Source organism: Pyrus communis, chromosome 4 (genome assembly GCF_963583255.1).
Source record: "Pyrus communis chromosome 4, drPyrComm1.1, whole genome shotgun sequence".
Taxonomy (NCBI): Eukaryota; Viridiplantae; Streptophyta; class Magnoliopsida; order Rosales; family Rosaceae; genus Pyrus; species Pyrus communis.
Genome location: NC_084806.1, coordinates 12,437,512 through 12,463,690, shown reverse-complemented (window position 1 = coordinate 12,463,690; position 26,179 = coordinate 12,437,512). Strand labels below are relative to the sequence as shown.

At 40.1% G+C, this 26,179-nt stretch overlaps 5 protein-coding genes across 6 annotated transcripts; 3 read left to right on the top strand and 2 right to left on the bottom strand.

Annotated features, from left to right (window-relative positions):
* Positions 1-9,755: 9,755 nt before the first annotated feature.
* LOC137730480 (small ribosomal subunit protein uS13z/uS13y/uS13x) lies at positions 9,756-11,919 on the bottom strand. Its single transcript, XM_068469469.1, has 4 exons — positions 11,787-11,919; positions 11,527-11,687; positions 10,831-11,019; positions 9,756-10,073 (listed from the first exon to the last, which is right to left on the bottom strand). Exons 1-4 carry the CDS (start codon positions 11,787-11,789, stop codon positions 9,968-9,970), a joined length of 459 nt encoding a protein of 152 aa, XP_068325570.1. The 5' UTR covers positions 11,790-11,919; the 3' UTR covers positions 9,756-9,967.
* Positions 11,920-14,057: 2,138 nt separating this feature from the next.
* Positions 14,058-15,841, top strand: LOC137732313 (photosystem II D1 precursor processing protein PSB27-H2, chloroplastic). Its single transcript, XM_068471620.1, has 3 exons — positions 14,058-14,268; positions 14,611-15,014; positions 15,126-15,841. The coding sequence occupies exons 1-3, from the start codon at positions 14,187-14,189 to the stop codon at positions 15,261-15,263; spliced, it is 624 nt and encodes a 207-aa protein (XP_068327721.1). The 5' UTR covers positions 14,058-14,186; the 3' UTR covers positions 15,264-15,841.
* Positions 15,842-18,023: 2,182 nt separating this feature from the next.
* Positions 18,024-19,214, top strand: LOC137732707 (pentatricopeptide repeat-containing protein At2g32630-like). The gene has a single exon (XM_068471995.1). It carries the CDS (start codon positions 18,024-18,026, stop codon positions 19,212-19,214), a length of 1,191 nt encoding a protein of 396 aa, XP_068328096.1.
* A 136-nt stretch (positions 19,215-19,350) lies between these two features.
* LOC137732706 (pentatricopeptide repeat-containing protein At1g62910-like) lies at positions 19,351-20,400 on the top strand. The gene has a single exon (XM_068471994.1). It carries the CDS (start codon positions 19,351-19,353, stop codon positions 20,398-20,400), a length of 1,050 nt encoding a protein of 349 aa, XP_068328095.1.
* A 1,075-nt stretch (positions 20,401-21,475) lies between these two features.
* LOC137731986 (uncharacterized) lies at positions 21,476-24,329 on the bottom strand. Of its 2 annotated transcripts, none has more exons than XM_068471259.1 (8): positions 24,038-24,329; positions 23,825-23,949; positions 23,456-23,560; positions 23,231-23,323; positions 22,744-22,818; positions 22,492-22,554; positions 22,091-22,200; positions 21,476-21,594 (listed from the first exon to the last, which is right to left on the bottom strand). In XM_068471259.1, exons 1-8 carry the CDS (start codon positions 24,300-24,302, stop codon positions 21,537-21,539), a joined length of 894 nt encoding a protein of 297 aa, XP_068327360.1. In that variant the 5' UTR covers positions 24,303-24,329; the 3' UTR covers positions 21,476-21,536. The 2 variants fall into 2 exon arrangements, with proteins under 2 accessions (XP_068327360.1, XP_068327361.1); XM_068471260.1 differs by lacking the exon at positions 21,476-21,594 and adding an exon at positions 21,621-21,887.
* Between the last annotated feature and the right edge of the window lie 1,850 nt (positions 24,330-26,179).

Here is a 26,179-nt window from a genome sequence, read left to right as displayed (position 1 = left end):
ATTAAATTAATGAAATTAAATAGGAGAAGAAGGGGAGAGAGAGAGAGAGAGAGAGAGAGAGAGAGAGAGAGAGAGAGAGAGAGAGAGAGAATTGAGAGTGTGAAAGTGGGCGAGGAGGAATGAGGAAGACGATGCTTCCTGTCGCTGGGAGTTTATTTTATAAGTTTTGTTTTTACGGATGCGCAATCGGGCCTTTTGTTTCGAATCTTCCATACTCGGAAAAGCCTTTGTACGTGTTTGACAGACTTTTCTCCTTAATTGTTTTAGTAATGCTATTCTTAGCATATTTTTATGCTACATTTATATACTATTTTATATAAAATGTATACTATTTTATATAGTATTTGATATGATCAGCCACATCATTTAAATTAATCAGAATTTAATTTAAATTAAAAACATTTAATAAAACAATAATTAAAAAAAAAAAGCTGGAATTAAATGATGATTGTGGCATTCGAGAAGTTTTATCCTTTCTTCTTTCACGCTATTTTTTTCATCCCATTTTTTCTCACATTACTATGGACTACCACTGTCACATTTCCTTCTTTCACACTATTTTTTTCATCCCATTTCTTTTCACATTAGTGTGGACTACCACTGTCACATCCCAGCCCGGGCCCCTACCACATCCCGAGCTCGACTCCACTGTAGAACGATATTGTCCGCTTTGGACCCCGACCATGCCCTCACAGTTTTGTTTCTGGGAACTCACACAAGAACTTCCCAGTGGGTCACCCATCTTGGGATTGCTCTCGCGCGAACTCGCTTAACTTCGGAGTTTCTACGGAACCCGAATCCAGTGAGTTCTCAAAAGGCCTCATGCTAGGTAGAGATGAGAATATACATATAAGGCTTACAGGATCCACCCCCCTGGGCGATGTGGGATGTAACAATCCACCCCTCTTAGGGGCCCGATGTCCTCGTCGGCACACCACGGCCAAGGTTAGGCTTTGATACCAAATTGTCACATCCTAGCCCTGGCCCCCACCACATCTCGGGCACGACTCCACCATAGCATGATATTGTCCGCTTTGGGCCCCAACCATGCCCTCACGGTTTTGTTTATGGGGACTCACACGAGAACTTCCCAATGGGTCACCAATCCTAGGATTGCTCACGCGCGAACTTGCTTAACTTCGGAGTTCCTACGGAACCTGAAGTCAGTGAGCTTCCAAAAGGCCTCGTGCTAGGTAGAGATGGGAATATACATATAAGGCTTACAAGATCCACTCCCCTGGACGATGTGGGATGTAACCACGCTAATACTTTTGTATCCATTTCACACTACTCACACCAGAAGCCATTTTTTTTTCACCCCATAGTACAAAAACCCCATCTCTCATCATCAAGTAAAAAAGCTCCACCACCTTTGGTCTCTAAGACACGCATCGATCATGACCAACCAAGAGTACAAATTTCTCTCACGCATTGCGTAGAACACCTTGCGCGCATCATCCAAACAAACGGGTTCAATTCCTCAACTACATCAATACATTCATGGATCTTCTGACCTAGTTGAATAGAATTGGTGTCAATGCAAGATTGAAGTAAATTCATGTAAGTAATGGAAGTTAACTTTGACCCACTTTTGGCAATGGAGTCAAGAACAGTGACGGCCTCGTGAACTCACCATTCCTGCGGAGGTAATTCAAGTGAGAGTAGTGTGAATTTGGAGGGTTTTTCTGGGAAAAAAAAAAGGAAATTATGGATGTGAAAAGTGCAAGAGAGGGTGGTGTGGATGTAAATTTCCGCCTTCTTCTTCTTAGACAAAATTGCACCTACAAAACAAATAACACCTTAGGTCAAGGCTAAGAGCCTCACGCGTCCACAATGAATTGGGGGGAGGGGGGTAAGGGAGTTGGAATTGAGTTTTGGAGAAAATGAGGGTGTTTATATAGGGATGTGGTCGGCCACCTTGGGAAGAGATGGACCAGCCACTTGGATGGTTTTGTGGGTGAAGTTCATGATTTGTGTTTAATTAGCAAAACAATTTATCAATTACTTAGCTAATTAATATAATAAAAATGAATGATTTAGGGGTTACCTTGTGGAGAAGATATGATGAGGGATGAATGAAATAGGTTATAAATATATACCTATCTGGGCACTTTTTGACTTGATTGAGGGATGATTGTCCACCGCTTGTGCATAGAAATCCCGGTGTACCTCGAGGGTAATCTTGTCTTTTCACCCAAAAATCCTTGCGCCGCCTCCGTATTTTTCTTGATTATTATTGGCTCCATAAATGCCCCCACACCTGATGGGCTGCTCGTAGGAAAGGGCAGCAGGTGTAGAGATCTCCAACTTTGATGCAGATTCTTACTTGGACTTGGAATTAGATTCTTATAGGAAAAGGAAATAAATCGCCTCCAAAGCATATTTAAGCCTACATTAAGTAGAGGATTAAATCAACTTCGGAAGGCAATTATTTGTCCTTATAAGAAAGAGAGAAAACTAGGGGATATTTGTCCCCCTTTCCCTAGCACTCTTCTTTGCTTGCCTGTGCAAAGAACCGTCTTCCGTTGATTTCTTTGTCTTCTCTATGCCGCACCAATGTAAGAAAAACTTAATTCTCCTTGTCTTCTTATTGGGTAGTGCTGCACGGGGCAGCCGTCAGAGTGGTGCGGCACGTCGGCTAGTAGGGGCCAGGAGTCGGCTTGGCATGGACCAAGGAGGTGGTGTGGTAGTGGCCACTGCTTGTGCTGCTCAGCTTGACTGAAGCCAAGGATTGGCTCGGCATGGGCTGAGGTTTAGGTTGCCTCGTTTGGGCTACTTGCCAAAAATGAAGAAACTGCTTGAGTTTGATTCCTCAGCTGCCGTAGATGGAGCAATCAAGGATGGGGCTGTTAAAGATGAAGTGTCGGCTAAGTGAACTGTTGAGTGCAAAGTGGTTGCTGCCCCCTGATCATTTGCTGCCTAGTTAGTCTTTAAGCATTCGATCTTTTGAGCTATGTGGTATTCTCGCACTGGAGAGCTTACCCAGATGGGTGTCGGAGAATTAGTTTACCCTCTCGCACTGGAGAGCTTACCCATATGGGTGTCGGGGAATTGGTTTACCCTCTCACACTGAAGAGCAATTAGTTTAACCTCTCATATTGGAGAGCTTACCCATATGGGTGTCGAGGAATTGGTTTACCATCTCGCACTGAAGAGCAATTAGTTTAACCTTTCATACTGGAGAGCTTACCCATATGGGTGTCGGAGAATTGGTTTACCCTATCGCACTTGAGAGCAATTAGTTTACCTTCTCGCACTGAAGAACTTATCCATATGGGTGTCGGGGGATTGGCTTACCCTCTCGCATTAGAGAGCATAGAAGTCGTTGTCGTGAGTGCAGCTGAGGAAAGCTGAACTATTAGATAACTGAAATAATCCTTAGCCTGCAAGGTCTTGTTTGGCGAACTGTTTGAGATTTTGAATTGCTTGTGGAACCTGCGTAACGGTGTAAACGTAGTGAACTGCTCCCATAATTATTGTGCTATCATTAGGTGTTTCGTCGTGTGCCTTAGCACGATTGAGAGTTGTTGTGCAAGATTGGCATAGTTATGAGCCATGATGATAGATCAATGGCTGCCGGAAGCTGTGGAACAAGTAGGCACGACTGTGAAAGCAGAGTTGGGCCTGGCTTGGGCTAGGTTGTACATAGCAGGAGGAATTAAACCACTAGGTTCGTGATGCTGGGTTACTGGTGATGTACTACTTCAGTATGGAATCGTCTGGAGTGTTGAGAACAAGCCCTGCCCCCTATTCTTGGTAGTTGGGCTGGTGTGTCATTCTGGTACTCGTTTGCCCCCGACGTGCCATTAGGCTAAGCTACTACCTTTGTCGAAACATAAGTAATCTTTGTATTCAACAATCTATATGGGATAGTCTTGTATGCTCGATCTTATCATTGAAAGATGACCCGCTTATATTAGTCATGTCTCATCGGAACACCTTGTTAGTAACTTCGTTGCGCTGGAAATCACGCAATCGCTTAGTCGGGAGCTTATCTACTTCTTCCTGAATTTACCTTTGTTGGGGGTAATGGAGCTTTCGGCTGCCCCCAATCGTCACCTGCTGGTCTAGGCTACTCTTCCATGTGTTCGGTTCGTCTATGCCACGGTTGCATGCGGTATATTCCTAGTAGGCGAGCGAGTAACTTGCAGGCTGCTGGTTGAACTTAAGCAGTATTGAATGATCGCTTTTTTCCGTCCGATGTGCTGCCTACTCCGATGTGAGGTGGAGGTTGCTCTTTGCGGGCCTTGCAACGAATGAACACTTCACCTGGAAGGTTGCTCATGTTGATTATCGGAGTGTGGCCCCAATCGTGAGTGTATGTTCATCTGTGGGCCTAACTGAGAGTGCATGCTCCTCCATGCACTAAGACGAGAGTATATGTTATCTCAGGAGCCTAGTCGGGAGTGTACTCCGTCAGAACGCTCAGTTCGTGACTGGTTAAGTGGCTACTTATTGGGACGCTATTAGAGAGGTTCATCGTATGCCCTTGTCGTACTTTGGGACACCTCGTCTGGGGCACGTTGCATCTCGTACGCTGCAAGAGCTGATTCACCAAGGTTGTCTTTTGTGTGAGAGTGCTTGTCAACTCTATGACTTGTCGAGACAAGTGTTGTTCGCCATTCGGGTTAGAAGAGTTTGGATGAAATACATCTCCTTGAGTAGTGGAAGTGTAATGGACTCTAGGCGCGAGATTTGAGCTGGGATGTCAAATTTGCCGAGAAATGTGGTGAAAATGCCCCTGGTTCAATCATAGGCCCAAAAATTTAAAGCAAGGATGGTTGAACTAATCTTGGACGATTTGGGCTACTTGGAAGGCTACTAGAATTGGTTGGGCCTCGGATTGGACCGTGGGAGCGGGTTGGATCACTGGTGTGGGTCGAGCAGTTAGTGTGGATTGCTCCGTGTGCAGTGCGTGTGGGCTCTGGGCTTAGGCTCTGCTTGAGACCGCACTGGGCTCGCACTAGCCTTGGGCTCACGAGTGCTAAGTTGATTCTCATGTCGCAGTTGCTTAGGCTTGTGCTGTTGAGGTAGTGGCTCGGGCCAGCTCGCATTGGGCCTGGCTCGGCTGCCTTGCAGAGTAGGCTGCAGATTGGGCTGTGCGCCAAGTAAATGAGGCTTAGGTCTGTACTGCTGGAGCAGCGGCTTGGGCTGCTTCTAGCGCCTAGGTTTATTGCTGCAAAGTGGTGTAGGCCTGGGCTTGTGGTTGCCTCGCTACTCATCATGGGTTTGCTGCCATGGAGCTGACCTACTCCCCACTGCCACGATGGTCCCCGTGGCTGCCATGGTGGTGGTGCTCCATGATGGCAAAGTTGATCATTTTGCCATCGCTTTGACCTCGTGGATCGTCGTGGTGGGGCTACGTCTCGTCCTCCATCATTTGATCTGGATCTTTGAACGTAGGAAGTTTCGTTCATTGTGGTTTTCGAATTTCCAGTCGTTGTATTTTTTCCTCACCTCTATTAAAAGAATTAAAACATTCTAGGAATAAGAAAGTATGAAAAATTTACGAACGAACGAGAAACGAGAAACTTTGAATATAAGAGTTTTCTTCGAGCGTGTGAATCAAACTCTGAATGAAAACATCAATTTATGGATGCAAATTTTCACCTTATTTTTTTATTTTTGGACAAAATTGCACTTACAAAACAAATAACACCTTAAGTCAAGGTCAAGAGCCTCACGCGCCCACAATGAATTGGGTGGGGGGGGGTGGCTTTGGCCAAAGAACCTCTGATGTCAAAGTTAGAATTTTGAGGGAAAAATGTTTGGAGAATTTAGAGAATTTTGCAAGGGAGTTGTAATTGAGTTTTGGAGAAAATGAGGGTGTTTATATAGGGGTTTGGTCGGCCACCATGGGAGGAGATGGATTGGCCACTTGGATGGTTTTGTAGGTGAAGTTCATGATTTGTGTTTAATTAGCAAAATAATTAATCAATTAATTAGCTAATTAATATAATAAAAAATGAATGATTTAGGGGTTACCTTGTGGAGAATATATGATGAGGCGATGGATGAAATAGGTTATAAATAAATACCTGTTTGGGCACTTTTGACTTGATTGAGGGATGATTGCCTTCTTATTTTTCTTGATTATTTTTGTCTCCATAGGTGGTAGTCCACATTAACATGAAAAAAATTGGGGTGAAAAAAAACTGGCGTGAAAGAACTAGCGTGGAAGAAGAAACAGAAGAAATAGCAAGATTGAATGGGGAAGGAATGAGAAGACTTTTTGTATATTACAATTACCATTTTATTCTAGCTTTTTGTAATTATGTGTTTATTAAATGTTTTTAATTTAAATTAAATTCTGATTGATTTAAATGATATGGTTGTTTACATCAGATGTCACATAAGGTGGTATATAAATATGATATAAAAACATGGTATGAATAGCATTACTCTATTTCTTTTTTCATTTTTTAATGGCATTACAAACTAATAGTATTTTGAGAGGAACGATAGCGTTAGTCAGTTGTTATTGGCATTTCCAATGCTAACACAACTAATTATGAGGACTCATTCAAGGGTTTAAGGTTTAGGAAGAATTAGTGATGCGTCAGCAACGGTGAGAGTGGTGAGAGAGGTGGTGATGACAGCGGTGGTGGTGGTAGTGGTAATAGTGGCAATGGTGATGGTAGTGGCAATGGTGGTGGTATTACGGGGTGTGGTTCCAACGCATTTGTATTTGCGGTGTATAATTTTTTTTCGATAAGTAAAACGACGAAAACGCCCGGGCTAAACGGGATTTTTCGTGGACGTATTTGATCCTTTCATGATTTTTCAGATTTGTTTACAAATTTGGATAGTATGTGTCAATACAAACACATAGGCATAAACGGAGTGTAATTTGGAGTTATAATGAATGAGTTATAAATGAACGAAGTTAGGGGCGTAATGGTCATTTAATTATTAATCTGGAAGGCTCCAAATTTGTTGGAACTTTGATTTGGTGCCATGTGTGTGGCTAGGGTGGAATGAAGATGAGAGAAATGAGGGGAAAACTGCCCGATGAAAGAAAAGAAGGAAAATAGGGGAAAAGAATGAGGAGAGAAGAAGAGGAACTGAATCTCAAAACCCTTGACCTGATAACCCGTTTCCTCCATAATTTATGACGATGATTCCGGCATTTTTTTTTGTGATCAGCATCGTCTAAGCTTCCATTTTCACCCAAACTCGACGGTAATTGGACACGATTTCATGACAAACAATCGTCGTCTTCTCCGGCATCCACGGCGGAGATCCACTGCTTTGGCAGGCTTCACTGTTGATGACCACCACCCAAAAGACTCCTCTCAACCCCAAGAGCAAGGCCCAAGCATTAGATGAGGCGTCAGAGTTCGTTTTGGTGACGAATCGAAGCTCAAATTTTTCAGGGTTTCCGACGCTTCAAGGGATTTTCCTCCCACTTCCTGGCTGAACTAGGCTTCGGCCCAGGTATTAAAAATGTTCTTCTCCTTGAGTTGTACATTTCTGCAAAATTTGGTGAATTTTAGTGTTGGTCAGAATTTGGGGATTTCGTTTGCCAGAAACCGCCACCCGTGGTGGTGCGTGGCCAGTAGGCCGACGCTGCCTTTTAAAGTTAAATTTGATGTTCTGATTTCAGATATGATATCTTATTGATGTGATTCTATAGTTTGAACTCAGTATTGAATATTATGTCACTTGATCATTATATGAATTGATGATCCGACCATTGGATCGTCACCAAACTTTAATAGATTATTGTACGTAATATTTAAGGACTTAGGAACTGTTGGATTGGGAATCCGACGTACTGATCTTTCCAAATTGGATTTCCAAGTTTGTAAAATCAAACGTTGACCTCCACTTAATCTTAACGATTGGTAGAGATCTAATCGATGGATCGTAATGAAATTTTAGTATGTTGTTCTAGAAGAGTAGTAAGACTCTAAGGAAGTTACGAATCAAAAATATGATAGGCGGATCTTTCAGTTTAGATTTCTAGGGTTGTGGACCCTACTTTTGACCTTGGTCAACAATTGGCTTTTTAGTCAACTAGCCCAAGTTCTTCTAGCGTGTTTCTGATCTTAGAGTGTTGTTGAGATTCCATGGAACTTATTGGGCTCAGCATGATGATGTGTCTTCCTTGATTGACATGCACCTCGATTTACGTACTAATGACATAACATTGTGTTATGCTTGTTTATTTTGTGATTTGACTTGTGTATTGAACTTGTTGTGGAGTGTGGTTGATCTGTATGTTTGGCCTAATGTAATGAAATGTAAGGGCTAGTAGTTGACCATGAACCCATTGTCATGGGGTTTGTTGCTTCGAGACTTGTTTCACATATTGTATCATTATTTCATTTCTCGTTTCGTTGAGTTGTTCTAATTGTGTACCTTGTGCTTTGTTCCATTTCTTGTTTCGTTGAACTTTTGTATTTTGAGTACTTGTTTCATGTCTTGTGCTTCAAGTGTTGCTATATTCCTTGGACTTCCGCTCGGTTCCATTGAGTGATTCGGAAATGGGTTTCTGCTGGGGTTCCGTTGAGTGGTCCGGTTCCCTGCTCCATCTGGATTCTGTTGAGTGGTTCGGAATCCCTCATGTTCAACGATTTTGTTGAATGGTCCAGGATCGTATCCAGCTTGGATTTCATTGAGTGGTCTATATCTATTGTACTCCGCGATTCCGTTGAGTGATCCAGAATCATATCCACTCGAATTCCGTTGAGAGGTCCGGAATCCCTTCTACTCCGCGATTCCGTTGAGTGGTTCGAAATCGTGTCCTGGTTTGGATTCTGTTGATTGGTCCGGAATCCATTTTAGTGTCTTGGTTCATTTGAGTGGTTCGAAACCCGATGTTGATGGATTTCTTTGAGTGGTCTGAAATTGCATCATTTGACTTGTTGTTTCCTTGGATTTGATTTCAACTTTAGAGATGTAGGCTTCGGCCGAACCATGTCGCTCTAGCCTTACATTTCGGTATATGGTATGTGTTATTGATTGATATGATTGTGGAATGATGTTGGTTATGATTGTTGTCATTATGATTAGACTCGTTGACCAATATGGCTAGAGATTTATGTTGCGCTTCGTCGAATGTTCGTCGTGATGTTGCATGCCTGTTGTGTGGTATTAAGTTGAGACATAGTGATTTAAGTGATGATTGTTCGAGTGTAGTGAAGGACGAACTACGAATAGCTTGATCCCTGTTTAGGGTACATAGGCAGTCTAACGAGAAGGTTAAATGCAGCCATAAAGTATACAAAAATTACTACGCAATTTGAATCTTGAATTATGCTTTGTACATATCCCTGAAGGTGGGGTCGGTTGGATATACGGATACTTGATGACGTCACGTGTCGATCCTAGACGTATGTCGGGATCGGGGCATGACATGTGGTCGTAGTGGTGGCGGAGGCGCAAACATTGGCGACGGGGACAACGAGACTAGTGGCAATTGTGATGGCAAGTTTAATGCGAGTTCCAAAATAGTTGTAAGCAAATTTCTTCCAATTGTGAGTCTCGCGTACGATGAACTAGTAATCTAACATTCTGGTTGGAAAGAAGCAGATTTTGACATCGAACTTCAAATCCCACCTCAAACATCAAATCTTTTTCTGGCGGTCTACACTTGACATTCAAGTCCCAAAATTGAGAGTTGATTCAAGACTTGACATCCAAGTCTAAAGTTTTGAGTTTCGGAACAAGGTCGGAAGGTCCGAATATCAAACCGGGTTGAGGACTCAAACGAAATACTGTTGATAGAACAGATAACTGAGAATATCAACTTAACGTGGAGAATCGAATTCCATTGCATAGCATACCGTCCTCAAACACAAAGATGAAGCAGTGTCTCAATCAAGGAATATAAATAAAAGGCAGCTAGACGTACTGCATTAATCCATCAAAACTGAAGTCGATCGAGGCTAAACACTAGAGGGTATTTTAAAAAGTAACACAACTTTCGCAACATGACATCCGGGACAGGTGGTAAAATTCTTCAACGCTTCTTGGAGACACCAACAGTCTTTCCCCTGCGGCCAGTGGTCTTGGTGTGCTGTCCACGCACACGAAGGCCCCAGTAGTGTCGAAGACCACGGTGATTCCTGCACATCAAAAACATCAAGAAACAAACATCAGTCACTCTCCAAGCACAACAAACTTTAAAAAGATCTCAATATGTAATACATATATATATGCTCAAAGACATTAGAAACAAGCATCAAGTAAAAAACTGATAGATAAATACTTATATCAGAGGAATGTCCTTGTCTTGAGCTTCAACAAAGGAGAAGAAGATTCTATAAAGCCGAAAAGCCAGATATAGTTGACTACCACAGAATGAGATTGGGTAGAGCGAGTGGCTGTAAGCCACTGCCAAACAAACTGTGTCAAACCGATTTGCGTCGATCACAGTACAGCCACAATGTACATGTAACCTCTAAGCCTTCGTGATACTCAACTAACTAATAACTGAACAAAAGTCAAAGCTTACAATTTGTAATTCTTGAAAGAGTATGCAATAGTCTTCTTAAATGGCAGGATTTAAGATGATGTTGTTAGCCTTCTTTGATTTCGGAGAAATGGCCAGCACAACGTAGAACAAATGTCAACTACTGAACAATACTGCCAACCAATCATATGGTATGATAAAAACTTTAGCACCACAAACATACATGACTTAGAACAATTAAGATGACGAACAGTTCTCAATCGACAAAAATGCATAACAATAGAACTGGTATAGAACTTCAACTATCGAAACAATGAGCAGACCAATTTACCAAACAACAACAATATCATAAACTCAAAACAAGAATACAACTGGCACTAAACAACAAGAGAATTGACTAGAAACCAGACCTGATCTTCTTCAAGCGCTCAAGGTCATCCCTGAGCTTCATGTCCAAAGCATTGGAGACCACCTGGGAGTATTTACCATCCTTGTAGTCCTTCTTTCTGTTCAAGAACCAGTCAGGGATCTTGAACTGGCGGGGGTTGGCCACAATAGTCATCAGATTGTCAAGCTCGGCAGCAGATAGCTCACCAGCCCTGCAGTGTTGCCCAATTAGACCCATATACACAAATTATAATTTTGTGTGCACGAAACAATGAACTAGATTGTCATAAGCATGAATCATACAGTAATAGAAATATGAAAAAAAAAAAGAAAAAAAGAGGAACGCTTTTCGCAAACCCACATCAATGATTAGTGGCATAAAGGACAATATTGGGTGAATCCAAATATTGCATTTGCAAATAAAATCAGCTCAAATATTACAATTGCAAACAAACATTCAACCCGATTTTTAGAACTGGAAATAAATCATACATTCCAGCTATAAAATGATGCAATTTTTTTTGTCAAAACAAACTAAATTCATGCTAAATCAAATGGCGGTACACAAGTTAGATAATTTCTACGATCATCAATTAGAGCAATAAACAAATCCCAACTAAATTGACTGCATTTGCATACAAAAAAAAGACCTACGAAATGATTAATCAAATCGAATAAATAGATCTATGATTTTTTTTCAGAAAATAGAAAAAACGAACCTTTTGTTCATGTCGACATCGGCCTTCTTGCAGACGATGTTGGCGAAACGTCTGCCAATACCCTTGATGGAGGTAAGGGCGAACATGATCTTCTGCTTTCCATCCACGTTGGTATTCAGCACACGCAGAATATGCTGGAACTCCTCATTTGCGACGAGAGACTGCAAAACAAAGGAAAATCCGATTAAGATTTAGGGTTGAAGATTGAAGACGAAGGGAGACGTCGAAGCGAGTGGATCGAATCGGAGCGAGTAACTAACCATGGCTGCGACCTTAGGGCTTGGCGGCTCTTTGCTCTCTGTAACTCTGCGTGCGTGTGTGTAAGAGTGTGGGCGCGCCGAGTGAGAGGAGGCTTGTGAAGAAGAAGATGGTTTTTAAAGCATCAGATTTAAGCGAGTTCGTAATGCCTAAAACCCTAGATGGTAATTATATGCTGCGGCGAACCCCTACGTGCATTACTTAGTGATGTTTTTCTAGCCGTCGATTTATTATACTTTGCTCATTGAACATTTGGCCCTAATAATGCATTGGCACTCAACTTATTTAATTCACTCAAATGAATAATGATTGACCCTAATAAACAGTGATTGGCCAAATGAAACTCCACCCTTAAAAAATGCACTGGCACAAATGCATCTCCACACCTAAAAAATGTGCTGGCACCCAGTTCATTTAAAATATTATTAATTTTTTTTATAAAATAATAATTAAAAATTTTAGTTTTGATTTCGTATATAATTTTTAATCAATTTTTTCATGCCACGTGTCATTATCCGAAAGTACTATGTTGTGGATAGATTTTTGATAAGATTTTCAACCAATCCCGACACGCAACATGTCACTATCTGATTACTATAACTTAGACAAGATTTCGGATTAGGATTCTTTTTCCTCCTCTTTCCATCCCTTCCTCTCACATTCTCTAATTTTGTCTTTCTCTTGCTATAAAAAAATTAGTATAAGATGTTGACATGGTTTAACCGTGACCGTTCAAATATAAGAGGAGGGAAGGGGAAGGAAAAAAAGAGGGGAGAGAATCCTACTCCCAAGATTTCGATCAGATCTTCAACCAATCTTGTTATGCCACGTGTCATTATTCGAACGTGCTCTTTTGTGAGTAATTTGAACCTAGCATTAACACAACGTAACATCTTCGATGAGCTTCCACGTAGCCATTTTTTTCACAAAAAAAAGTATATGAAAGCTTTGATTGAAAGTGTTGAAAATATTGAAATGTGGTGTAAGGTGGAAAATGATGGTTAGGTATTTATAGAAAAAAATAATTAATTTTTTATTTTTTTTAATGTATTTTTAAACAATTTTTAATAAGCTAATTAATCTGGACCGTTGGATTTGAAAAAGATTCAAATCCAATAGCCCAAATGTGGACATGTGGCCAACGATCATAGTTCTATTTGTTTTGTATTTTTTTTTTCGTTTTTTGGGCCAAAATAGTGGATCGTTGATCTTAAGATCGGATGGCCCAGAACGCGTCACGTCACTAGCCGTTGGGTTTTAATTTTTTTTTTTTTACCGTTTGAAATCCAACAGTCCAGAAAACAAGCTGTTGGAAATCCAATGGCCCAGAATGAGCCACATGGCTTCTCCCCGCTGTACTTTCCCTGTCGCCAATGCGCGCCCACTCGCACGCATATCCCACACACTTGATGTAAAAAAAAAATCAGTAGGCCTATGCAACGTCATGTTGACGCTAGCGTGACATCACATAGGCGAGGCCTTTGCTCAACATGTCTTGGGCTGGTCTAGAAGCTGGCTTGGGCTGGGTGCTAGCCTATTAAGCTCGGCTGGAGTGATTTTTGGGGGTGCCGGCCTATTTTTTGGACTTTAGGCCAACCTAAAAAATTGGGCTGGAGTTGCTATAAAGTAATACAATTTCACCCCACAGTTTTTTAATTATTCTTTGGTACCCCAAATTTTTATTGTCAATTACAATGGCATGTAGACTTTGTAGCAAATCTTTGGCCTATTGCAATTCAAGAGAAAATATTTGGTATGGTTGTCTTATTAGAGTAATTTTCACATATGAGGCTATATTTGATTGTTAAACTAAAATATATGAAGATTATATCCTTGTATAAAGAGTGGTTTTTCAAATGGTGTGGTCATAGCACCCCAACATAAATTTTTCTCCTAATAATCGACTGCAACAACAAAAAAATTTTGCCAACATGATTTTTTATATTGCCTCATCAAAACAGTGTAAAGGATTTTAAAGATTCAGTTTAGCTAATGTTGTCGCTCTCGCTTCATTCTTAAACTTTTTATAAAATGGTAGACAAATACGATTCTCTTAATAATAGCAGACTTGTTAAAATAACTAGACATCAAATAGTAATTATGAATTTTTGCTAGTGTTTAGTGTTTAGGCTCTATAGCCAATTTTGCAAAAGTTTAGGGGTGCAAATATAAAAGCATCGATGGGTGCAATCAAATTACCATTGTACCCTTCACGTTTATCAAAATATCTTGACGTGTCCCATTGGATAAAAATCCACCGGCAACAAGATAAACCAGAAGACGCACAGTTTGGAAGCAAGAAGCTGCGGCAGAAACTCCACAAGCTGCTCCCACTGAAGGTGAAATTCTGTGCGGATATGGCTCTTCTCGCATTTGGTTGAGATTAGTTGAAGAAGAAGAATATGGCTCTTCTCGCAGAAAAGATCTGCCTCCCTGTAATTTTCAGGACGAGGGAAAATAATACCTTCAAACCTGCCAAACTGTGTAAGTTTGTTTCATATATCTGCTGTTTCTGTACCAATTGAATTGTAGTTAGGCTGCAGTTCTCCGGGAAATATACGCGAATGAGACTGTTTACAAACTTTAACCGCCACGGGGTAGCCCAGTGGTTGCGGACGAATTCCATCCTCGTATTCCACACGTCCTGATGTGGAAGATAGGATTGAAATGGAGACCTTAGTTCTTCTTACAGAAATGGCTACCCAAAAACTCCTCACGTCATTTTTTTTGTTGATATATGACTGCATAATGCTTCCTTGTGCAAGGCCCGAGTTAAACTCAATAGCCAGCTTTCCCTCTTTTGACTATTGTTTTGCAACATCACAGATAAAGTGCAGTACAGGTGTGAGCTACCCTCTCAAGAAGCTTTATCAAGTCGCCGGCATTTTGTAACCGGTGCTGGTGCTTCAATTACAACGGCTTTAACCATCAGCAATGTCTTAGCACCATCGCCGGTTTGGGCTGATGACAAGTCAAATGGCGAAGAGGAAAATGATGGAGTTATAGGTGCTCTTAAAACGCTGTTCGATCCCAATGAGAAAACAAAGTCCGGAAAAGTGTTGCCAAAGGCTTACTTGAAGTCGGCAAAAGAGGTTGTGAAGACACTGCGTGAATCGCTGAACGAAGACACCAAGGATAATGCTAAATTTCGACGAACTGCAGATGCAGCAAAGGAATCGATTCGAGAGTATTTGAGCACTTGGAGAGGACAACAAGAGGTGGCTCAAGAGGTGTATATAGCTAATTAGTTTGTGTGTATGTTCGAAGAAATGGAATGGAATTGTCGTGTTAGTTGATTGATCGCTAAGAATAATCAAAGTCTTTTCGGTTCACTTTTGCAGGAATCTTACGTTGAGATAGAGAAAGCAATAAGGTCGTTGGCCGGATTTTACTCCAAGGCAGGGCCATCTGCTCCACTGCCTGAACAAGTCAAGTCTGAAATATTGAATGAGTTGAACACAGCTGAAGAGTTTTTGTGACGGCATTGCCTTTATTCGGGGCATCAGAGATCGATATCGCTTCCTCTCTTATGTATACTTGGGTAATATATGGTGGAAGCCTAGAAGGAAGTTGGGATATGTTTAATTTGTACCATTGTTTTCTCCAGTTTTATGTGAATGGTGTGTAAATCATATTCCTCTTTTCTTTCTTTGCTGATTTTCCAGTTTTCCGTAGCTTGGCGGAATATGTTTCATCTTGTTTTAACTTCAAGTTACCTTCATGGTTTGTTTCAAACCTTGTCGGAATGCTTCCAACTTTTACGAATACGTGCAGCTCAAGAACTATTATTTGTGGGAAGCTCAAACTTTGCCTCAAATCTGTTGTAGTTGTGGGTGTTTGATTTATTTATCCACTTCCTCCTCCATACAGGATGTCCAGAAAAAGAGTCCCTTTGAAGCTGCATTATATCTTATCACAAACAATGGGCATTACTTGTGGAGAAAACAATGGTGTGGCGTCGGTAAAATGCTTTCATCGTTCTTGGAATTGGTGTAGTGAAATGCTGAACTATGAAGCTCGCGTGAATATTTTGGGTTGGTTTTGCAACAGGCTCAATATATAGGCAGAGAATGTTTATGCAACAGGCTCAATGTAGTCAATGTCTGTAAATTATCAATATCATTCATTTTTCATATATCTTGGCCATAAAAGAATCTACAAACACACGTAAAGGATCAAATAAGCCGTGTTTGTTTGCAGTTTTGGTTGATATTCGCTGCTTCGAAACAGAAAGAAAGTTGCAGGATGATACATTCTGTAGACGTACCACTGATGATTCATGATCAGAGACACCAGCACATTTGGTTCTGATTTTGTTCAAATTTGAGTGTTGTTCAAAATTGGTGCCGAAAAGAATAGTGCATTTGGCATTAGGTTAAAATTGAAGTAACCTTTCAAACCAGGAAATAACTGACTATATTGATGGGACGATGAGCGCTTGTTACACTCGCTTTAAGCATCTACCTCGGCATGGACGGCTTTATGGAACGGTAGGCCTCGCGCGCCATTGGCGTTGGCTCTATCGTTTTTCTTGTTTTTGGGAGATTCATTGAATTAAAATTGGTTTATTTTTGGTAAATTGTTGGTAACTAACTGCTAGAATGGTCTTTCTAATCTTTTCTTTGTTTGTTGTTTTACTCCTAATTGGGATAGAGAATTTGAGTTCCTAAATTCATTTTGTGTTACAAGCAAGTCACGTAACTTAACTTAATGAAAAATTAGTTGGATATAATAGCCCAAAAATCATTATTTAGAAACTTAATTTTCCTTCGGATAGCAATTTAAGAACTAAATCAGCACTTACTCTTTAATATTGAAAGAATTTTGAGATTTAGTGTTCAGATTTCCTCTTAATATCACTCATATCACATTCCAAACCAAACTAGATATAACAAAATTTTACTTATAATTACAACTAATTAAGCTCCATGGCACGATATTATTGGGAAGCCAGACCACTCCTTTGATTTTAATTTTTGGTCAATATGGCTGATTCAATCGTACACACAAACAAACATTTAATTCAAACGGGAGCACTATAGCACCATTCCTGTGCTCTCTGTGAAAGTATTTTTATATGTAACGGGTATATCGTGACTGTTATATTCCGACTCAATCATATAATGTCATGTGAACATAGACTTACACATGGCATTGTGTTATTGATCCGGAAAATCACCGTGTTGGAATACCCGTTGCACATAAGTCATTTTCCTCATTTGAACCAGCTGGAACCAAAGTCACGTATCCTTCCTTTTAATTCATCTTTCAGGCGTCATTTTTTTTTATCTGAAAAAAAAACTGAAAAATCCCTCTCAAGCTCTCTCCTTTGTTTCCTCCAAATACTAAAAGCTCCACTCGCAGCAGCTACAAATCCATTCCACCGGAAGCGCTTTCAGGTTTGTTTCTTTTCTCTTCTCTTCTTGTTGGTTTGGTTAATCATTTACTTATTTTGTAGCGTTTTGTTTGGGATTTATGTTTTGTTGAATAAAATCAAAAGCTCTCTCCTTTTCTAAAGTTTTTGCTCAAAAGCTTTCCATTTTTTATGTTTTTGCACCAAAGTTGTCGCCTTTCCTCTGTCTTTGCTGTAAGCCTCTCTCATTTTCTTAGTACTTTTTTTGTCACAAATTCTCTCCTTTTCTTAGTTTTTGCTCAAAAGCTCTCTCATTTCTTAGTTTTTTGTCACTAATTCTCTCCTCTTCTTGGTTTTTGCTCAAAAGCCCTCTCATTTTCTTAGGTTTTTTTGTCACTAATTCTCTCCTTTGGTTTTTCCCAAGACTATTCTCATTTTCTCGTTGATTTTGCTCAAAATAGTTCTCATTTTCTTCGTTTTTAGTCACTAATTCTCTCATTTTCTTAGTTTTTGCTCAAAAGCTTTCATTTTCTCTGTTTTTTCTCCCAGTTCTCTCATTTTCTTTGGTTTTGCCCATAAGTGTTGTCAAGTTCTTTGCTTTTTTTTCTCACAAGCATCAGGTGTGTATTTTCATCATCTTGTTTGGTTATACATTTAGTTTCCAGATCTTGCTAAAAGATTTGAGATTATCCCGTTTGTTCAATGAGTTAGGGTTTATATGGATTTACAGTGCTGACATAAAGCTCTCTCCTTTTCTTTGTTTTTGCATACAAGTTGTCTCCTTTTCTTAGTTTCTGGTGACAAAGCTCTCTTCTTTCACTAGTTTTTGGCTGACAAACTTCTCCTTTTCTTTGTTTTCGGTCACAAGTTCCTCTCCTTTTCAGCAATGGCGTGTTCTTCCAAGACCACCAGCAACCTCTCTCTGAGCGACTTGGAGCAGTTGGACGATATGAAATACGCCCCCAAAGACTACGACCAAATCCTCCAGAACATGTTGACCCAAGAAAGCATGTGTGCACAGACAATCAAGATGATTGTCGAATCGACCAGATACGGCCTCAACCTTGACGTGGCCGCTGAGATCGGGTCCCAGGCCGGCAACTGTGGTATTGTTCCCAAGGTTGTCCCCCTCACCGCCGTCATGGACTACTATGCCAGTGCCGGAAGAACCAGTGATGCTTTCAAAGTGTTTCTGAAGATGTTAGCAAACGGGATAACCCCCAATGCGTACACCTATACCGTGATCATCAAGGCACTTGCTTCTTGCTCCCCCAGGGACCCTAATTTTCCACATTTCGTTAAGTTTGCGAAGATGTACTTTGTGGAAATGTTGGACAAGGGATTGCAGCCAACTCCTGGCACCTACATTGCCTTGTCTGAGAAACTTGACGAGGGCAGAGATAGAAAGGAGTTTGGAGAGCTGATTAAAGCTAAGGGGTTTGTGCTTCCTCCAGATGATTTTCATACGGCTGAGAGGGATCAGGAAATTCCATTTATCACTGAAGGCCTAGTTGAAGCTGCTTTTCGTCAAAGGAAGGTGTTTGAAGATGCAACCAAAGACACTAAGGATAAGGAAATGCAACAAACATTTGAAAAGATGCGCACCAATTGGATTGTGGAAGAAGCATGGAGAATGTATCATGGTTTGTTAAAGGACAGCCAAGTTGATCAAGCCAATGAATTCTATAAACAGAACAAGATGGGAATAATTCCCGACGTGGCCATCCACACTGTCGTGATTGAGGCCTACGCCAATGCCGGGAAGGCTAAGGGTGCTCTCAAGGCCTACAAGCACATGTTGGCCAATGGGGTCGACCCCAATTTGTACACTTACAGTGTACTGATCAAGGCACTGACTGCTGACCCGGATTTCGTTCTGACTGCCAGGAAATACTTTCTTGAGATGTTGGACAAGGGAATAATACCCAATAGTGATATCTATGAAGCCGTGTCCAAGGGAGCTAAGGTAGAGGACAGGGAGTACATGGAGTTTGCTGAGGCTGTGCTAGCTAAGGGGATAAAAGTCTTAAAGGAGAAAGATGGTGAGTACAGCCAAGTTCTGTTGTGTACTGATTGATCGCTATGCTATGTAGTTAGCAACTGATTTCGATCCATATAAAAAAGGGAGTCTGCCTAATGTAGCTGGTTTAGTCCCTCACTCAATTCCTGATTTCGTTCCAGATTATCTAACTTACTTGCTGTCATTGTTTAACATGCCATTGCAATATCTGATTGCACCCATTTTTGCAGTATCAGGCAAAGAAGGCGACCCAGAAGACTTGGGAACAATCTTGCTCATGTTAGAATGTGGGATCCCATGTAAGGCTGAATCGTACAATATGATCATCAGGATGCTCGCCTTCCATAATCCTTGCCCCTCTGCTGTTCAGTATGCCAAGAAGTACTTTCTACAAATGCTTGAGAAGGGAATGCAGCCTGATTCCGGTACCTATACCCTCGTGATGGAGGCCATTGCCTGCCAATCGGACAACAAGGCGAAGGTGATAGAGGAGGCCAGAGAGTTTATGAAGCAAATTAAAGATAAGGGTCTTTTGCTTGACAATCCGAGTTATTTTGAGTTCCACGACCACCTTGAAGATGCAGTTGATACATTCAGGATGTTCGAATATGCCACCAGAACCGATGACGAGGAGATGAAAGAAATCTTCTTGAAGTGGCGCACCAATCGAGAGGCAGTCATGAAATTTGGATTTGATATGCTCAGTGGTCTGGTAGATGACGGCTATGGGGATGAGGCCTTTGAGCTTTTTGAGCCGGTCTTTGAAACAGGCATATATCCCCCCATTGTCATACACACAGCTATCATCCAGGCCTATGTTGCTGCTGGCAAGATGAAGGGAGCTTTCGAGGCCTACCTTCGCATGTTAGCGGCTAAGATCACTCCCAACTTCTACACTTATAGTGTCCTCATCAAGGCACTCTCTGCTGATCCTAACTTGTTTAAGTCTGCCAAGGTTAACTTGCTGGATATGATGAAGAAGAAAATGCATCCTAACGCGGGTACGTACACAGCAGTGTTTGAGGGCTTTGCTCGGCAGGGGGACAAGGGAGTGGAGGAGGGAAGGGAGTTTCTGAATGAGATGAAGGGCAATGGATTTGAGCCTAACGAGGGCGCTGTGAGGGAGGTGCTGAGAGGAAGAAAAGGTGAAGTGGTCGAAGGGGTCATGGAAATTCTGTTTGACAAGTCTCACCTGCCTTGTGTTTCTTCTTTGACAAACAGGTTTCAGAACATCATGCAGTGAATATGGTTGGCCTGCTGTTGTTGCTATGTTGTCTGATGCAGAAAGTTTAGTGTAATTGCTGCTGGTACCATTAAGATTAGTAATTCCAGATATGCTTTCGTATCGACTGTTGCAACTAATCGCTTAATTATGATGTAACCAACAAGTTTAGTGTTCTCTAATCAAAACCATATTCCTGTTCTCTTTCATTACTCATGTTCAGGCTGGTAGAATTTTAATTCTGATCTTCGTTCTGTTTAGTCGAGCAAGAGATAATCGCGTTACGCCAAGGAGTTACTTTCAGTTCTAATGGAGAGTTTTGATTCCAAGTTTTCATGTGTGAATTATTGAATGTATGTGGAGACATTGGATGCAAAGTGATTCTGTTTGTATCCTAAATTTATTAAAAGGTGCAGTAATCATTATTTTGGATAGCACCGTTACAACTTTCATCCAAAATAAAACATTTTTTGTCTTACAAAATAAAACATTTTAAAGGGACATAAGAGACAAAAGTTGTAACCTCAAAAGGATCTTTGTTTCACATTGTGACAAGTTCTGGACCAATACTCTTGGACTTTTGATTGAGAGAGCTAAGCTTGACTAAAATTGATGGACTAACGCTCCAATTTTCCATTCATACCATTTGTGTGAAGCTAGCAAAAATATTTTAATAGTGGTATGTATATGCACTAGCATGAGTTAATATAGCAAATAATAGCCAGATTGCTTATGTCACATCATCATTTAACGGAAAGTTTAATGTATATAATATCGCGTTTACTGTTGTTATCGAGGTTTGATGTTGGAATGCCTCCCCTAATCGTTTGTATCACATTCCAAACCAAAATGGATATCAATTCATTTACACGCACTACAATGACAACATCTGCTGCTCCATGAATTCAAACCCTAGCAGGCTAGCACCATACCACCCACCATTGCTCTACTCTGTGCGTGTTTGTATTGTTGACTCATAATGCCTTACATGTGGGAGTAAAGTTGCATTTAACAAGTACGATGTAACCGTGACGTTTTGGAACAATAACACTATAAAGATGTACTTTGTGGAAACGATAACTCCTGGCACCTACATAAGCTATATCCTTTGGAAAATCGGAGTATTGGAAGTCGGAAGACTGATCTGTTAACATAAGCTATACCATAGAAAACAAATCATCCGTCGTTTCCTTATTTGTTATGCTGCTCCTTTCCCTTCACATTTCATAGAAAACAAAGTGTTTGCTTTCAGTTTCGGAACAAACAAAACTCTTAATAAATCAAAATCTTTGGTTTTGTTCCTACATAGAATCAACAACACGGAAAAGTTTATTCCAATTATAATGTTACATATACAACAATGATCTACCATGTAGACATAGACCAACAATGTGGTATCCGTCACCGGAACCATTGACACTCTGGTAAATCTGATGATCATTTTACTTGCGGCTTAACATGGAAGACGGGATATGAAGCATCAAGAGCGTGACAAGACACCTTTCGAACTGCGCAGAATAGGCTCCACAAAGTTAAGATTGAGTTTCATATGCCAAAGAGTAAACAACGTTGACCAACATGGTTGATTAACCAAAGTGCATTTAAAGAATTAATGGAATTTTGTCCCAAAAAACAAATTAATTAATGCAACAAACCATCCATTCAAAGACTATTATTACTCATTTTCAATTGAGATAAGTTCATTTCAAACCTTGGCACGGTCCCCAGGCGACGTGGGTCAGATTCTGTTGCTTGTCTGAGAGCCCTTGCAAATGCTTTGAAGGTTGCCTCAATAATATGGTGAGAATTTCTTCCAGCAAGCTGTGCCCACCCAAAAGAAGAAAACCGTCAGAAACAAGAAACTGGAGCTATTTGAAAACTTACACCCTGCTAGTTGATGAAATCAAAATAAAAACCATAAATGGTGTAGTTACTGAGAAGTATAGAATTAGAAGTATAAAAACTCAATAAATCACGCAGAGTCTATGCTCAAAGTACAGATATCAAATCATGCACAATGAGATGGCAATTCAGTCGTTGAAGTTCACTTCTAGTCCGAGAACACACAAATATTTGGATGATTCAAGATTTTTAAGCAGCTCTGTATGTTACCTGCCGGATGTGGAGTGTCATACCAGAAGTATTCACCAAAGACTGGAAAAAATGTTCCACCAGCTATGAAAAGGACAGTTCCAACAACAATTAGTAAATTGGAATGCCTAATATTTCCAAAAATAAATAGAAAGAAAAGATCTCATGTAGCTCCATAGAGTAACATATATTAAATCAATATCTCCAGCAATGCTTTACAGATGGATAACATATGCAGCAGGAATTTGAAGCCTAAGTCTTAAAGTAAACTACCTGAGTGTCATATGTGCCAACCCTCTCGGTGGGTATCTGGAGATCATAACTCAAATGTGGCCGGCCAGATAAATCCTGAATAAAAACTTCCAGTTAGGTAAATATTTCTCACTTTTTGAATAAACAAGGACAGTTGAATCTTATATATATAGCACTCTGATACTACTGTTAACTGGCGCAAGAGTCAACTCTAATATGTGAAATCAAGTTATCATGATGAAGCTCAACCCTAAGGATAATCTACTCAGTTTCATCATATTGTTTGGCGTCAAACCTTATCCGGAAATAACCAAAATCTCCGAAGGGGTCATTTATTGCCTATGAGCCTTAAGTTTATATTTTGTAATGCATAAGTTGTTTTTAATCAACCTGTCATACCAACTGATAGCATTTAAGTTGTTCTTAAACATTCAAATGAGTACAAATGTTTCTCTTAAGATTTTAACATCACTAACTAATCTTACAGAAATGATGACGGAGAGCATACCAGTGAGACATGTATGAGTGCTTCATCAAGTGGAGCAGAGAAGTCACCAAACCTGTTGATTCCTTTTCTATCGCCAAGTGCTTGAAGCAAAGCCTGCAGACCAAGCAAAAATAGCTTAATCAGCTGCCTACTCTGAGACACAGAGGAATCCAAAAAGTGAAGCTGGCAGACAATAGATTCTGAATTTTCCAAAGGAAACATCAAGATGCCTGCTTTCTACCGTACCGTTCCTATAGCAAGAGCAACATCTTCATTTGTGTGATGATCATCAATGTGGATGTCACCAGTAGCCTTTACATGCACATCCAGCAACCCGTGCGAAGCAAGTTGCTGAAATAAACAAGTAAAAACAAAAAATAAGAAATGCACCACAAAAACAAAAACATAAAGCACTCAACTTTCTTCTCTAAACAGCGAGAATAAGTTTAGTTAAGCCTAATAACGAAAAAACGCGGTTTCAGGTATCCAAAATTACTTTTTCTACTATCAAAATCAATCCAAAACAAACCAAACACGATTAATACATCAATGCCTTTCACCAAAGATTGAATTTTGGGCAATAATTATGAGAGCTAAGAGAAAAAGAATACTGACATCCAACATATGATCAAGAAACGGAATCCCAGTACTGGATTCAGCGATTCCAGTGCCGTCCAGGTTGATCTTGACCAAGACATTGGTCTCTTTAGTCACCCTCTTGACCTCCCCAATTCGAGCCCCTGCAAAAATTGCACCAGCAATTAGGAATCCCATTAAATTCCTATACCCAGTTTAGCGATTGAGATTAGGATTAGGGTTAGGGTTTACCTGAGTTAATTGGGGTTGGGGTATCGGTGAGAGTGGAGCCGTTGTTTTCGGCCAGGGAGGCGCGCGGCGGAGCTGCTCTCTGACAGTCCATGGCTTTGAGCTTTAAGCGGTGGAGGTGGTTTGGTTTTAGTGAAGAAAGTGATGGCCGGTGAGACGGCGGTGCGGGTGTGAGATTCGGACGAGAAACCGCGAAGGTAACCCGCCGTTTTAGTGGCGTAGGTGAAGAGGTTGGAATACTGGGTGGCGCGGAGAGTGATAGCTCCATTTTGTGAAACGGATCGGATCCTCACTCCTTTTTGTTAGGAGACTTTTGTAGTGAAATTGAAATATTTTGAAGTAGAAAAAAATAAAAATAAAAATAATTTTAAAATAAAAACAAAAGAATAAGAAAATAGACGCGGTTTAATGGTTATTTTATTCCTGTGTGCTTTCTGTCTTTCATGGCTAATAATGTATTTTTGGTTTGAACAAAAAAGTTGTTTGTTTGATATTATTGAAATTATTTTAAAAGCAGCTTTTAGAAAAGTTGGGTTAAAATTGTGTTTGGTAAATGAAAAAAAACAAAAGAAAGTGTTTTTGGTCAAAATTAAGGATCCAAAACAGCATAAGCAGTTCTACCCTTACTATTGAAAGCAACGGTTTTTTTTCACAGCACAGCAACCCCAAACTACCCCTAAGACTCATTAAAAGCACTTTGGGATTCTCTAAAAGCACTTTTAGGTAATGAGGCGCTTTATAAAGAAGTGCTTTAAGTGTGTCATTAAAACACACTTGAATTTAATAGAAAGCTGGCTCATTTGAGCGTGCTTTTGTAAGAAGCACTTATGCTTCCAACTATTTTTTGTATAAGTTTTTTGGTCAAACGTAATCAGAAGGATTCTTATCACAATTGGTTCTTGAAATTGAACATTTTAATCAAAATGATCCGTGAAATACATAATTCATAAATTTGGTCTTTGAAAATGAATCTCGCAAATCAATTTGGTACTTGAAAATAAATCTCGCAAATCAATTTGGTCATTAAGTTGCCTTTCTCTTAAACTTTCTATTAGTGTGTTGATGTGGCATACGATGAATCCCACCTATCTAATCATATAGTGCCACAGGAATTAATTTTTAATTTTCTTAAAAAAAAATTGGTTTTATGATTAGTCTACTTGACACCATAAGATTGGACAGGTGAAATCCATTGTGTGCCACTTTAGCACACTAACAAAAAGTTCAACGAAAACACCAAATTGATTAGCAAAATTTATTTTCAATGACCAAATTGATGGATTCTCTATTTCAGGACCATTTTGGTCTAATTTTGAAGATCAATTGTGATAAAAACCTAATCAGAAACATTTTTAGCTGTGATAAATACTTTTATCTGATAAACCAAGTTTAAAAAGCTCAATTCCCACCACAACAATCAAAGGAGATAACAATGGAATCAGTCAACAGGAAGGCTCGCCTCAATTCAATCCTTTAATTGTTTGAATATTTTGAATTCAAACAGATTGTGTGTTAATATTTTGAATTTGTATTTTCTATAATTTATCTTTTGGTTTGTTTTGAAGAGTGTGTTCTTCACTCAAACTCTACTTGTAAAGTTCCATATAAATGTTAAATCAATATAAGCTCATCATCAAGCACTATTCTTATATGGTAGTCTCACGACAAATTTATTTCTCAAATACAATGGCTTCTTCCGTCGCCCTTACCAATGTTTCTACCTTTCTTCCTCTGAAACTTGATCGTCACAATTATCCTTTGTGGCGTGCACAATTTGTTTCGTTACTTAAAAGTCAAAGTCTGATGCCATTTGTTGATGGCACCTTTCAATGTCCACCTACTTTCCTACTAGAAAGGTCAACTCACTGACACCATCAACCCTCTCTTCAAATCATGGATCCAGCAAGACCAGATGGTACTTTCTTGGCTCACCAATTCTTTTTCTCTCCCTATTATTCATGTTATCGTAAAATGCGTCAATGTTGCCGAGGCCTGGAAAGGTATGCACCCTTATCTCACAATTGAGCTATTCAACTTTGTGGGGAACTTCTAAATCTTTGTTGTGATGATCTTAGTATTGTTGATTTTTTTTTATCAAATCAATACTTTGGCTAATCAGTTAGCTTTATTTGGTTCTCCTATGGT

What these genes read in the sequence shown, in the direction of transcription:
- LOC137730480 (XM_068469469.1), bottom strand. An exon ending in GATGTCGACATGAACAAAAG is followed by an intron (nt 11,020 to 11,526) that starts GTTCGTTTTTTC and finishes GCAACACTGCAG; the next exon opens with GGCTGGTGAGCTATCTGCTG. An exon ending in GAGCGCTTGAAGAAGATCAG is followed by an intron (nt 10,074 to 10,830) that starts GTCTGGTTTCTA and finishes TTTGATGTGCAG; the next exon opens with GAATCACCGTGGTCTTCGAC.
- LOC137732313 (XM_068471620.1), top strand. Translation starts at nt 14,187, where the DNA reads ATGGCTCTTCTCGCAGAAAAGATCTGCCTCCCTGTAATTTTCAGGACG. An exon ending in CTTCAAACCTGCCAAACTGT is followed by an intron (nt 14,269 to 14,610) that starts GTAAGTTTGTTT and finishes GCAACATCACAG; the next exon opens with ATAAAGTGCAGTACAGGTGT. An exon ending in AACAAGAGGTGGCTCAAGAG is followed by an intron (nt 15,015 to 15,125) that starts GTGTATATAGCT and finishes TCACTTTTGCAG; the next exon opens with GAATCTTACGTTGAGATAGA.
- LOC137732707 (XM_068471995.1), top strand. Translation starts at nt 18,024, where the DNA reads ATGGCGTGTTCTTCCAAGACCACCAGCAACCTCTCTCTGAGCGACTTG.
- LOC137732706 (XM_068471994.1), top strand. Translation starts at nt 19,351, where the DNA reads ATGCCATTGCAATATCTGATTGCACCCATTTTTGCAGTATCAGGCAAA.
- LOC137731986 (XM_068471259.1), bottom strand. Translation starts at nt 24,302, where the DNA reads ATGGAGCTATCACTCTCCGCGCCACCCAGTATTCCAACCTCTTCACCT. An exon ending in TTGCTCTTGCTATAGGAACG is followed by an intron (nt 23,324 to 23,455) that starts GTACGGTAGAAA and finishes CTTGGTCTGCAG; the next exon opens with GCTTTGCTTCAAGCACTTGG. An exon ending in TGACACTCCACATCCGGCAG is followed by an intron (nt 22,201 to 22,491) that starts GTAACATACAGA and finishes GGGTGGGCACAG; the next exon opens with CTTGCTGGAAGAAATTCTCA.